Consider the following 13,839-nt stretch of genomic DNA (forward strand, 5'->3'; position numbering starts at 1 on the left):
ATAAGTCCTTCGCCACATTCTCATGAAATTGGTTTATTTGTGACTTTTCATTTCACCGACTCTTCATTCTCAAACAGTAAACTGCACACAAACATTAAAGTTTCCTCATTAAACTGCTTCAAATCAATTAAAATTCTAATAGTTAAGGATAAACCTTAGTTTAGCGGCTGGTCTTATGTAATAGCGATATTTTTAGCCCATTCTATTGGAAGATGTACTAGGGAAAACCCTCTGGGAAAACTGTAATAGTGGGAGACTGGGAGAACGATTGTCTGATGACAACCAATTATGATTTTCTAGTTGCGAAACTTACTTGGTCTAAAAAAGTAATTGAAAATGCGAATCACGTTATATTCCAGAAATCCTAAGAATAAAACATTTTTTTAGTTATTTTGATGTGTTGACTCACACACAGAGAAAGTAAAACTAAAATGCTGACGCAGCTAACGTAGGCAACAACAAAACAATATAAATTGCAATCTTTTACCTGTTTGTCTCATTTGTTTGTCCCATTGGTTTGTACAGTGGACACGACATCAGCTACGTCAGAGTTTTTTGTTTAAAATTGTTTATTTCTCGCGGGAAATAAAAAATGAGAATAGTGAAAACGGACAAATATGGAGACAAAAGCTAACCCATATCCCATGTTCCTATGTCAACTCCTTGCCTTGCTTCCGTTGTCGAAGGCTGATAAGGCTGATAGTTCATGGTGATAAAGCTGTGTGAAAAGCCTTGAATGTGACAATGTCAATTTTTTATCGAACGGAAGAAATCGTGTTCTTTCGAAGTAAAACTTGTTAAAGTAAGTCAGGATTTGTAAGTAGATTACGTGAAGACTAATTAAAATTACTGAGATCAGAATAAATAAGCTGGAGTATGTTAGCTGTGATGCTAGTGGAGTTCAACTTCGTTTACGCTAGTGCACTTTTTTTTATATTACTGTACGCGTTAAAAGGTTACTAAAAATGAGTTGGTCTTGGTTGGGATCAGATGATGAGGATGAAACAGTTGAAATTGGTGATGATGCTACTTCTGCGGTATTAATTTGGTTCATTATTATGCCACAATGCTCCATGTATTTCTACATGCATTTCCTTTTTGTATAACGAAATACAATTCTCATGTTTTAGGGATCGCATGGTAGTCGTGACGGCTTAATATTTCTTGTTGATTTTTCAAAGTCAATGTTTGATACCCTAGAGGAGGCAACTCCTTTTCAGTTGGTTATGAAGGTACAATCTTGAACAGTTTAATATATCACAAACTAGGAATAGTTTCAATAAATTTACAGGATATTTGATAGGGGAAATTTTGATTTGATTTTAATTTTCTACCATGTTTCTTTTAAGTCAAGGGTCCTGGTCCAAAGGCTGCATGCTTTATTAGTAAAATTAAAAATATATGTATTGGTGAAACAGATTGTTATTCCCATGTGATCTTATCAGCACAATACTAATTAAACATTTTAATAATCGACAATATTTTCAAAACTTGGTATATAAATTTTTTTGTGCAGAATGTAATTCTTGCTACATAAAGTAAAACCACCCGACATCTAACCACTAGAATCAAAGGCACACACCTATGACTAAAACACACACAACTACAAACATCTACTAAGTCCTGAATGCAAATCAAAATACACTTCTTCCAGTTTCACAACACCCCAAATAAGCTCTTTACATAAGAAAACTTAAACATAACCTTAACAAACAAGTCCAACATTTCAACACAATCTTTCAATGTGTAACTTCCTTCTTTTCTCACTTACCTACTACACACATCCTGCATCCGGTCATTATTTCATAACAATTTGTAAGTAATTATTATATTCACATTAGATAAAAATATGCTATAGTAATATCTCACTATAGCATATTTTTATCTAATGTATTCCACACTGTAAATATTTTATCCATTCGCACTGAAGATGACCAATAGAATTAAGTTGAATTCAACTTAATTTTGTTTAAACAAAATAGAAGTTTCAAAAATATTGTTTTTTATTTAAAATGTTTAAATATTGTTATTCATCTACCACTACCAGAATATACCAAACACTTATAAGCTCAGCTCATTTCTTCTAAAATCTCATAGCTTTTCACATTAACAAAACTAACCCTTGTCAATTTGGTTGGTTTAATTTATTTTATTGATTGTTTGTTTCTATCCCCAAATACTGATAATTGGGTGCCCAAGCTAGTCTGTTCATGATTTTTGTTGCAAATATATTTGTGGTCGTTTCTCAGTGTGCAGTATCAACAATGAAGAATCAGATTATTGCCAATGAGAAAGATCTGTTTGGAATTGTTTTCTTTGGCACAGTAAGTAAATTATAAAATTTTCAGATAAACAGATAGAATTATCGTGATACAACAAGTAAACTCTCTGATTTAATGAGTGTATGTATTTTGTTCTTAAATATGATCATTTAGTTTTTAGAATAAATGCCTAATTAAAGCAAGGCTAGTACTGCCTCCACCCACACCCCTAAAGTACCTATCCCTACAAAATATAGATTCATTCATCTGCATATATTTTTAAATATTTTTTTCCTGCTTTGTTTAATAAGCATAGAGAAAGAGTTTCATTCAACCATAAAATTGATCAGCCTAGACAAGCCTCCCAGGTTTGTTATCTGAAAATCCAGGAAATATTGTTTAGCAAAGCCCGTTTTTGTACTTTTTCGATGCACGTATTTCGTACTTTTAAATATTCTTTAGAAAAGTTCAATCCCCTAAACAAAATGCAACATATGCGTACACCAAAAACTGAACAACGTCACGTTAGATAAGGATAACACAAATTTATATTTCCAGGAGAAGCATCACAATCCTGGCAATTTCCAAAACATATACATCTTTCAGGTTAGTTTATGTGAGCAAAATTTGTCTACACTGAATGAAGTGGATAGCGAAATTTTTAAAGCTATGAACTATGTATATTTCAAAATCTAAGCAAGTGACAATGTGTTTGAGTTTATTTTTATTTATTTTGTCACTTAACGAAGTTTCGATGTATGAAAAATTCTTTAAGTGTATATTTTAACCTTGCATGAATAAATTAAAATTTTCCTATGATACCTAATCTTCCAGCATTTTCATACATCAAAGTACCCTCCCACCAGCGAAAAAAAAATTTTAACGTATCGACGATGAAAGATTTTCAATTTGGTGAAAGCCTTCTCTTGTAATTGCGTTTTAACCCACTTTACCCTCCATGAACATGGAAACATTTGACCAATTTAAAACTTTTCAACAGATACAGACAGGCTAGACATTTACCCTAGTTTTGAAGCACCAATAAAATTTTTTTTGCTGGTCAGAGTAGCTACTTTAATTCCTCAAATAAATGCTAAGACTCCTTGCTCTATTGCAAATAGTCTTGATTTTTTTAACTAACACACCGGAACAGAGTATACTATACCTACAGAGTGATGCCAATAGGATGAACTAGATATTGCTTATGCGTTCTTTCTAAGCTGTTGTAAAATCATTACATGTGATCTATGAATGAATAATTGATTGCGTAACTACTTATGTAAATTCCAAACAATATAAGAGGTTGCACGAAGAACGTGAAAATCTTTGTTTATATTATTTGTTCATGTTAGAATCTAGACATGTTGGATGGACAAAGAGTATTGGAAGTCGAAGAACTCTATGAAGGTTACTGTCACATGAAAATTGCCATTTTATACTCGACGCCTATTTTGCTGAACGCCGTTCTTTAACTTTTTCAAACTTCTGTGCTTTTTTCTTTGCGTTTTTCAAACTTCTGTGCTTTTTTCTTTGCGTTTTTCAAATTTCTGTGCTTTTTTCTTTGCGTTTTTCAAATTTCTGTGCTTTTTTCTTTGCATTTTTCAAACTTCTTTGCTTTTTTCTTTGCGTTTTTCAAACTTCTTTGCTTTTTTCTTTGCGTTTTTCAAACTTCTGTGCTTTTTTCTTTGCCTTTTTCAAACTTCTTTGCCTTATAGATATTGAACATTCAACTGGAAAGTTTGGTCACAGTTCTGGCTTTTCTCTAAACGATGTCTTTTGGATTTGTTCCGACATGTTTTCCCTCAGGTTTGTGACTAACTCTCGGCATGAACGTTTTGGAGAAATTATAAAAAATTTCTACATCATCGCTGGCTCAAGTAAATTTGTTTAGTTTTTGATATAGCTACATACATAGCTACATACAAAGCTTGAGCAATCGTGAAACGAACGTGTGGGTCATGTGACTGGAGTATAAGTCATAATTATTTTTTAATAATTATTTTGCTTTCATTCTCTTAATGAAATAGTAAGGTTGATTTGAAAGAAATTCCAGTCTGCATTTGTCATGTTGGACTTGTGTACACCCATGCTTACGTACACCAGCATAAATACGACGAAGTTGGTTTATTTAATTCACAGACAACGTTAGTTACTGTAAAAAATATGCACCTTAATCATATGAATGAACTAACTGAAGTAGTCATTGTTTATGTAAATAGGTTCTCCCTCTTTATTTTACCTTACTTGTGCCTCGACAAAAAACAATCGACTGATGTATTTTTTCAGTCCGCAGAAGATCTCTACGAAACGTATTTTATTGTTTACCAACAATGACGACCCGCACAAAGATTACCCATCGTTACAGGTTTGATGCTTGTTATTTTTGTCTTATACATACTGTTCCGCCCTCTTCAGCTTTACTTGTTAGAGCACGGAATAATTTCTACGTTTGCCACATTTGTTGTACTCCATAACGTGGTTTGCTTTATTTGACAACTATGAATCGTAGACAACTATGTTTTATTACATGATGAAAATATAACCAACTTTTCATTAGCTTTGGGGAGCTATCATTATTGGGGGTTGCAGTAAACATTTTCCCAAACTCACAAAGAAGGCTCCGTCGTATTTTCGCTTAACGTTAAAGATTTATACAACTTTTTCAATCTTTGAACTGTTTTGGCTTTACCCCCTTCCACCGTCCCATTTGCCTATGCAACTTTTGAACGTGTTTATTACGTAAATTTGCAGTCCGTTCTGAAAAGCATAATCATAGGTTCATGCAACATGGTTCCTCTATGAGAACAAGAAAAGCAGACTGCGCATGTGCTAAGAATTGTTATTACGTTACGTAATATCTGAACAAACTTTAAAACCTTTATCCAACTTTTTTGTTTCAGAGGCAAGCGAAAACAAAAGCAAAGGTTTGTCGAGTTGTCTTTTGAGTCACAGTCATAATAATTATGCCCGAAGAAAAACCTTTTCCTGCAGAAGCGTTTTTTTTTGTATTTTGCGCATTTGCATTTTTTACACGTATTCAAACATTTCTACAGGACTTATTCAACGTTGGAATCGATATTGAGCTCATTCCAATCAAGCCTAGTGTCGGGGAATTCGACGCCAATCTTTTTTATGAGGTGAAATTATTGCTTAGTTCGATTAAAAGTTTTTATCGGTGTTTCTTTCAATTTACAACGACAAAATTGTTAATAATATAAATGAGACGAAATGAGATAAAAGAAATTTGTTATTGCAGGCATTCAAATCCCGATTTTTATGTAAACTAAGTTTTGGTAATGCATTCTAAACTAGCGAAGTTGAATCTCTAGCAGGGGCATTTATTTCATGATAAAGTGGGGTTTTTTAGTGGATACTTTCTATGTAATCTTTGCCATGCACTATGGATTGTTATGTGTGTGCTCCATCGGTCTGCGCATGTGAAGATAATTTTTCCTAATATTTTGTCGATTAGGCGAACTAAGTACATCGAAGTCAATGCTAGTAGATCCAGTTGGTAGTTGCCATGACGATGTAATACACATTATCTTATTATTTAAGGATATTGTTGCTGAAATTGACGAAGACGAAAAAGCGACAATGCCAGATCCTGCAGAGAAATTTGAAGAACTTTTGATGAGGTTTATGTCGTAGTTTTCTATGATTTTTATTTCATGCATGGTATACGCCTTACGTCAGTGAGTTTGAAGAAAATGGTGCTGTTGGAAGAAAACAATTTTATTTCGTTAGATGAACTTATACATAGGCTACTTTATCTCTCGTTTAGAACCCGAACGAAACAATATCGAAAGAGGCCAGTAGCAAGATTACCATGGAATCTTGGAGAGGGAATTAGTTTAGGTGTTTCTGTGTACGTATGTAACGTTTTATCTACATATGTTTGGGTACCCTGTGCAATTCAACACTTCCGTGTAATAAAGTCGTACTCACTTTTGGCTGTTACCTTTTCAGTAATGAATAATGCAATGCAAGACTTTATGTATGAGTAGTTTGTGGTAATAGTGAATATTGTTGCTGGTGAATTGTGCTGATTGATTCTCATTTCGGCATGATTTTTTCAACAATCCCATTTCCTTATCCAAATAAATGTCACGTGACGATATTCCACTCGCTATACAGTACTTAACATTAATTGACCAATCAAATACCCAGTACTGTTTAGCAGCGAAATTAACTACCTAGCAAAAAAATCTGTTGATTGACAAAATTTGAATCTGCGTATGAGTTCATCGCACACATGACACGAGTAGCTGTTTATATTTTTTAATAGTAATATATGTTTTGGTTTTGCTAAATACATCCGTATAAATTTGCTCTTCAATTACTGATTGCTATTTACATGTTTTTTGAAATGTTTCAGGTATAGTCTGTGTCGTACGGCTGTAAAAAGTTCACATGTCAATATTGACAGCAGGTCAAATGAAGAAGTTAAAACTGTATCCAAATTGATTTGCGAGGTAAATGCCTACGAAATCGTTTATGTTTTCATCTAAAATCAAGCGAGACTGTGTTCATACTGCTTTTCCTATTATATAAATGTTCAAGAGGCTCTAAATAAGTTTTCAACAGGATACGTACAAATGTGTTAATCGTGTTATTAAATATTGGGTTGGGGGAGGGTAGTCTCGTCTTCAATTCATAAGATTGCTAAGGAGATTCCAGGACATCCCTATTGGTATACTTTTAAATTTTGATCTCCAGAAATTTAATGCTAGGATCCCTACGTATATTTAATCCTACATGTTCACACAATGTTTAATGTGTCTGCTGGCACAGTAAAGTTATCTGATGTAGGTGTAACTTTAGGGATTTGGCCACGATTTTAAATCTTTAAAAATTATTTGGGGGAGGGGGCTCGGTGGTGGTGGTGGGGATTGTGCTACTTATTTCTTGCCTGTAATTGTTGGCTGGGTTTGAAAATGTTTGTTACAACACATTGCCTTAAGTTTTTGCAGTAGAGAGGAAAAGCAAGAATCGTGAAATCCTACCCCTTTGATTGTAGCAATGCTTTTATTGATTGTGTAATGTTTATTGCTGTATAAAGCAGTGTGATTATTTGCACCTCTCTTTTCCTTCCTCATTGCATACTATAAAAGGACGCTCAGTTTCGCAAGTCATTAACATGTTAAGCAATAGGTTCACGTTTTTGTGTTATTGTAGACGACCGGTGTGGAGCTCTTACCCTCGGATTTGAAATATTATCAAATGTTCGGTGGAAAGAAGGTAAGAAGCTTTCTCTAAATTTTGCGGCTGTCGGTGAACTGGAATCGAACCAAGGCCTTTCTTGGACTAGGAATGGACAGTAGGAAATAATTTTCAAGTGTTAAGAAGCTGTTTTTCAGACATTTATCTGAGGGGTGTTTTCCGTGCTACAGAACTAAATTTATCCGAGGGGGGGCTCGCTTGACGTAGCTGAAGCCATAAAATTATGAAAAATGACCCATTTCAAGGGTAGAAGGGGGGCGTCTCTCCCAAGCGCCCCCCCCACTTCTACAGCACTGGGTGTTTTCATCGCTCGCCATGAAGTTAAAAAATCCCACAAAATGAGAGGAATTATATGTACTTTGGTGTAACCTACCAACTTCACCGCTTTGACCTATGAAAACCCTCTATTCTCTTCACAAACTTTATTACCACATCATTCTTATTCATTTTTCCCTTGTAAATTTTAGATCGTGTTTGAGAAGGAAGAAGTTGATGCTATGAAGTCATTTGAAAATCGAGGTTAAGATAATTTACTCTAGTACAATTTTCGTTACTTGTTTATTTGATTACGTTTGATCTTCGTTTGACTAGTTTACGAAAATGCGCTGTTTTGCTTATGAGTAAAAGCCAGTGCCACAATTGTCCCTCAGCAAAAGCCAAATGGCCATGTAGCGATCGTTAAATGAAGTATTATAGTTATATACAAAATGTAGATCCAGGTTGATAGTCTGAAACTGTTTTGTTGTTGACTGACGTTCGACAACCTTAGAGGTAGTCATCTTTTGACTCTGAAGATGAATACCGCTAAGGTTGGCGAAACGTCAACAAAACTCAGACTCGATACTCCATTCAAACCATTTACTTTAAAAGTATTATAGTAACAAACTGCGCAACTCCATTTACATACTTTTGTCTCTCGTATTTCCTTTTCTTTGAAATAGGCTTAACGTTGTTGGGATTTAAGAAAAGAAGTTTGTTGAAGCATTATCATCACATACGACCATCACTGTTCATTTACCCTGACGAAAAGGCAAGCTTGTTAGAAAAATAATTGAGTTACGGGGGGAGGACAAAAAATCGTCCCCATGCATAGAAAATTATCGATTTTTTGAATCTTATTTATTTGTGTGATATTTTAAGACAACTGTATGTGTGTGTTTTGGATCATTGTGATGTTGTAAAGCCGTCAATGAAAGCTATTATATGCTTTCTTTAGTTAAGAATTTGTCCAGAATAAGCTAAATTAAAGCATTTTCTTTTCCATCAAGTCATCTATTGATGTTTTTAAGTAACCATATGCATGCCATTTTTTATAATTTTTTGTCCACTCCCTCTACCTAATTATTTCTTTGAATTTTTATAATCTGGTTTCTAGATTTTCGTATATTAGTCATAATTAAAGATCGTCCCAATTATAATTAAATATCAAAATAAGAAATATGACAACTAGGTTGACTAGCTCGAATTTTTTGTATGGCATGCAGTGCGTGTCGTCTCGCGTAGAAATAGTTTAAAGATACGCTTGATTGACACCAGAGTCGTAGCGAGGGTGCTCAGATAACTGGAGCGGGAGATGGTTGTTTCAGTTATGTATTTAATCGACGAAGTTAATTATTTAAAGACAATGCCCGTTTACGCTTTTCGGAAATCATAATTCTTAAGTTTATAAGACGGATATCACACGATAGTTCCAAATTAAATGGATGAAATGCTTTTCTTTATGGCAGAAGCATAAAAATTTGCGACTGCTTTTCAAAAAACAGATGATCATCTATCTTATAAAAATTTACCTTTACTTTTAAAAAGAGAAAGGTGTCAGTCTCCTTGCATTCCCAGCTCGGTACGTGTCTTGTTGAAACTGCGAAAAATTACAAGTTACAACAATCATTCGTTGAAAGGGACTTTAAGTAAATGAATTTTATGGAATCATATCTTTAAAAATCATGCCAAGACACGCTTATTGACTTTATGCTGTGAGTGGTAACATTCATTAGCCTGGTTTGCTGCATGGGATTAACTGAAACGTGAAAAGATTTTGACGCATTGAAAAAAGTTAAAGCCTCAGGCTTAAAGTTTTATTTAGCTCCAATAATTCCTGTTGTAGTTCTTGAATTGTGAAAATCATTATACATATGGTTGATGTAATTTTATGTTTATATGCATATTAAGTTCAAACAGAATAAACATATAAATTTTACAGTTGAGAAGTATCAGATTTTTTCAATTTGCCTATATTATATATATCATTTAACTCTTGGCTAAATCTCAGCTGTCCGGGCTCATATTGTCGGCCCTATATAATGGACTGTTTTTAATTACTGTCTTGAATTCCGTGCACGCAAAATTAAAGTTTGAAAAGAAAATAAATGCCGTCTCAGGCTTGGTCTACAAACTAGATGAGTCCTTCTTTGATGCATGTTCCGATAGCGTAAATGAACAATGGTGATACTTAAGAATTTACTTAGAGAGAGTAAGTCTGCAGGCTTTTTACCCTGCTGCTAGGTTTCTAATTTTGAGCATTTGCATTCTTAGTCTGTGACAGGCAGCAATTGTCTTTTTACTGCCTTATTAAAAAAGTGTTCTGCGAAAGACTTAGTCGCTATTTGTCGCTTTGTCCAACGACAAGCCGCATCTGTCAGATTGTGTGCTCTCTTACCTCAGGTAAGCCATGTTTTATTGTTGTCTTTGATGGTTTTATTGTTGTCATAATGGTTGTTTGTTGTCTTTGATAGTTTTGCTTTTGTCTTTAATCGTTTTATTATTGTTGTCTTTGATGGTTTTACTATTTAATTTAATACTTTCATGGTTTTGTTGTTGCCATTAATGTATTTTTTATTGGTTTTTTTTTTCTGAAATTAATTGCAAACTTATGTAATGTGACGATATTTGAAGTCACTTTGTGATGCATTTTTTTTAGGAGGAAGAAAAGAACGAGAAAAACTTGCAAATCACTCCACCGGGTTTTCATCTTATCTATCTTCCGTTTGCTGAAGATCTAAGGAAGTTGACGTACAAAGAGTTTCCACGAGGTTAATTATTTAAGGAAGTTTTTTACCGCTGCATTTAAAATAAATGTATTATTTTAAGACGTTTTTGTGAGTAAATCGATTGTTTATAACTTGTACTGACAGGCTCAAACAACTGAACTAAACGCCATAAAGTTTGAAGGACAATTTCACCAAGTTTTTATCATAAATATTTGAAGTAGCGTTGAAAGCAACATCCAAGCAACTATTGTTTTGCAATTTTAAATTGCGAATTGCAAGCAATTTATTTGCAGGAAATGAAGTGGCATCGCTAAAAGCTTATTGGTTCATTTAAGATGAAGCATTTTATGCTTTTCATCCCTTAAAACATGATTTTATGAAAGAACAACCTAATCGGTTACGTGATACAATATAATCATCTTTTATATAGTGAAAGATGAGCAAGTGGAAAAAGCTAAAGAAATTGTGAAGGCTCTCACCGTAAACTTTGATCCTATGGCGATAGAAAATCCTTGTACGTATATATTTCAATGCTCCAGTATTTTCCTGAAATAGTATTTGAAAACAATTATAAAGTCTTCATAACTCAAACTGAACCGTCTGAAGTCTAGCTATAAAGAAAAAATGACAAAATTACGCCTGTGTTTTAAATCTCACTCATACTAAATGAGTATAAATGGCTTCAAAATCACCTAAAAAAATATTGAAAATGTCATTTTTCCATCCACTGATTGTTTGTTTCAATTATTTTTTTTCTCAAAAATGAGTTTCCCATTGATTAGAGGGAGCGAGCGAGCGATCTGGGTGTTGTACTCATTGAGTGTTGATATGAGTGAGCTGTTAAAGAATTTCGTTAGTAAAATATAAGTTTTCTTAATGACACCCTGGTGGGAATTCCATTTGTTCACAAGTTTTCCTGAAAAGCTTGCCCATAAAGTTATTTGTTGAAATAAGTTCTTAAAAACTATTGTGATTTTCGTTGTTTTGTGTATTAGTGATTTCAAATACATTCCACCGATAAATAACAATGTTAAATTTTATTATAAATGGAAAGGGTAATTTTCAATATACGTTAAACTCGACCCAACCCCCACTCTCACCTAACCTATAAATGAATTTAGTTATGGCAGAAATACTGCAACCTAATGTATTTCACAGAAAACGTATTTTCAGAGGCGTAGCTAGAACATTAATTATATTACGTTAAAAATATATTCCGTTGTGCCTTACTGATTTCTTATGAAAGTGAATTGAATTTCAAAAGAAATCAGTAGGGCTCAACTGAATATATGAATATGCACCCCACCCCACCCTAATTAACGTTCTAGCTGCGCCTCTGCGCATTTTTGCAGTATTTTTTTCTGATGCGATCAATTTGCCGAGTTTTTTTACAGCATTGCAGAAACATTATCGTAGTCTAGAAGCTTTGGCGTTGGATAAAGAAACCGCTGAAGAATTCAAAGATTGTTCAGGTTACTGTCTGAAGTGGTGTTAAAACGGGAAAAATATTTCATGCCATTTTTCTCAAGATGTTTTGTTCATTGACTGTTTAGAACCCGATAAAACACAGATGGACGCTAGACTTGGTAATCTGGCTACAGAATTTAAAGATCTTGTCTTTCCTGACGGTTATAACCCTGATGGCAATACCTCTAAAACAAAGGTAAAGCTTTTTCAAATGAAAGTTAAGACGTTTTGGTAATGGCTTATATGATTCATGTTTACATTATATGTGTTGGGTTATTAAAGCATCATACTTGAATTTAAATGCTTATTCCATCAATATGGTGATGATTTAAAAAGAACTCATTTAAAAGCATTCATTCGGGCGAAACTGAATATATGACGCAAAACTGAATGTAACATACCCCATGACTCGCTCACTTAACGTTATAGTTACGATACTGCCCTGGCTAGCGGTGCAAAGTCTTTACTGAAAAAGTAAACTCTCATTTTAAAAGCACTCTTGTTCGATGTATTGTCGTTTGCACTTCAGGCAACTAGTGCGTCCAGTTCATCTGCAAAACGAGCAAAGAATGAGGAAGCAGTCGATGTTAAAGAGTTGGCAAGAACAGGAAAGGTTTGTCTAATGAACAAGGTTTGCATAGATTGTACAGTTCGAAGCCACGCAGTAAAATGATTGTTTACTAGATGCTTAGCTACCGTGTTGAAGGTGAGGGTCGGGGTTAGGTTTAGGTTTACGGTTAAGGGGGTTAGGTCATCTTGACTGATGGCATAAAGAAAAACAGAGGAAGCAAATATTGTAATTACCATCAGTTTTACCACATTTCAAGATGTCGGCTTGCCTCACTTACAACAATAAAATTTTTGTGGAGTCTTATTGTAAAACTGCTAACATGATCATTAAAGTAGACTGTTGTCAATAGAAACATAAGCACTAGGTTTGGCATGCCAATGTGATTTGTCGCTGACGGATTTTCGTATTTTTTACAGGGGTGATGCTAAAAATTTAGGGGGGTGAGCTGATAAGAAAATGACGTAGGACAATGACGTCTACATTTTAGTGGCGGTCCGGTAGTGTAACCACCAAAGGTTGTGTTGAAAGTTGAAACATTGCCCAGAAAAACACGAAGGGATAAAAATGTTTCGCAGAGTGGTGCATGGACAGTTTGTTTAAGGGTTGACGAAATCTGATCTTTGGGGTGTGGCACTCCTGCTTCCCCTGAAAGTCCGTCTATTGGCTTTGATAAGTTTTTTTTGATGTCTTGATTATTTGAAACAATTGAGCCCAATTCTTCCATTACATCAATGTAATAAACTTAAGCAATCATTTTTGTTTCGTCCATAGTTGCAAAAACTCACTGTTCCTGTCCTGAAAGACTTTGTAAAATGCAACAACATCAAATGTCGTGGAAGTAAGAAATGTGATCTTGTAGAAGCTGTAAATGATCATTTCTCGAATATGTAAGAACGTCATGTTATCACATGTATTCACAATCCATATTGGTATCAATTTGGCAGCGTGATTTGTATTCTTTGGTTTTGAAGTCCTGTGCTGCATGCTTTTTATCGTTGTCGACCTTCGTTGTGTTTTCCTACAAATCAACATGTTCTTTACTGCCCGCCAGGTCAGAAACCGATGGAGTATTTCGTTTGGTTCGTTCAACCACTGCATCAGCCGCATTCGTTGAAATATCACTAATTAAGTCGTTAAAGACCAAAGTTAGGATTATTTTTTACCGGAAAGGAAATCTTATCTTTGAAAAATCGAAGAAAAATGTGTAATGTAATCCATTTTTAACATTTTTCGAGTGAATAAAACTGATCCTGATAACTTGGATAATCATTTCAGGTCTAGATTTGAACGACGAGACAATTATAGGGTGCATTAAATAACTTTTCACCTA

At 34.3% G+C, this 13,839-nt stretch overlaps 1 protein-coding gene across 2 annotated transcripts; it reads left to right on the forward strand.

Annotated features, from left to right (window-relative positions):
- The first annotated feature begins 336 nt into the window (after nt 1-336).
- On the forward strand, nt 337-13,766 carry LOC124455498 (X-ray repair cross-complementing protein 6-like). 2 transcript variants are annotated; one of them, XM_047006127.1, is made up of 24 exons: nt 337-802; nt 956-1,037; nt 1,131-1,232; nt 2,250-2,324; nt 2,820-2,867; nt 3,614-3,668; nt 3,977-4,067; nt 4,548-4,626; nt 5,162-5,185; nt 5,315-5,398; nt 5,820-5,899; nt 6,046-6,129; nt 6,640-6,736; nt 7,440-7,502; nt 7,952-8,003; nt 8,426-8,514; nt 10,017-10,145; nt 10,402-10,513; nt 10,902-10,985; nt 11,866-11,943; nt 12,025-12,134; nt 12,468-12,551; nt 13,281-13,396; nt 13,561-13,766. In XM_047006127.1, exons 2-24 carry the CDS (start codon nt 966-968, stop codon nt 13,715-13,717), a joined length of 1,965 nt encoding a protein of 654 aa, XP_046862083.1. In that variant the 5' UTR covers nt 337-802; nt 956-965; the 3' UTR covers nt 13,718-13,766. The 2 variants fall into 2 exon arrangements, with proteins under 2 accessions (XP_046862083.1, XP_046862084.1); XM_047006128.1 differs by lacking the exon at nt 337-802 and having other exon boundaries at nt 832-1,037.
- The last annotated feature ends 73 nt before the right edge of the window (nt 13,767-13,839 follow it).

The sequence above is a fragment of the Xenia sp. Carnegie-2017 genome, unplaced genomic scaffold (assembly GCF_021976095.1).
Source record: "Xenia sp. Carnegie-2017 unplaced genomic scaffold, XeniaSp_v1 HiC_scaffold_4, whole genome shotgun sequence".
In the NCBI taxonomy this organism is placed as follows: Eukaryota; Metazoa; Cnidaria; class Anthozoa; order Malacalcyonacea; family Xeniidae; genus Xenia; species Xenia sp. Carnegie-2017.

What these genes read in the sequence shown, in the direction of transcription:
- LOC124455498 (XM_047006127.1), top strand. Translation starts at nt 966, where the DNA reads ATGAGTTGGTCTTGGTTGGGATCAGATGATGAGGATGAAACAGTTGAA. An exon ending in TGTGTGCTCTCTTACCTCAG is followed by an intron (nt 10,146 to 10,401) that starts GTAAGCCATGTT and finishes CATTTTTTTTAG; the next exon opens with GAGGAAGAAAAGAACGAGAA. An exon ending in AGAATTCAAAGATTGTTCAG is followed by an intron (nt 11,944 to 12,024) that starts GTTACTGTCTGA and finishes TTGACTGTTTAG; the next exon opens with AACCCGATAAAACACAGATG.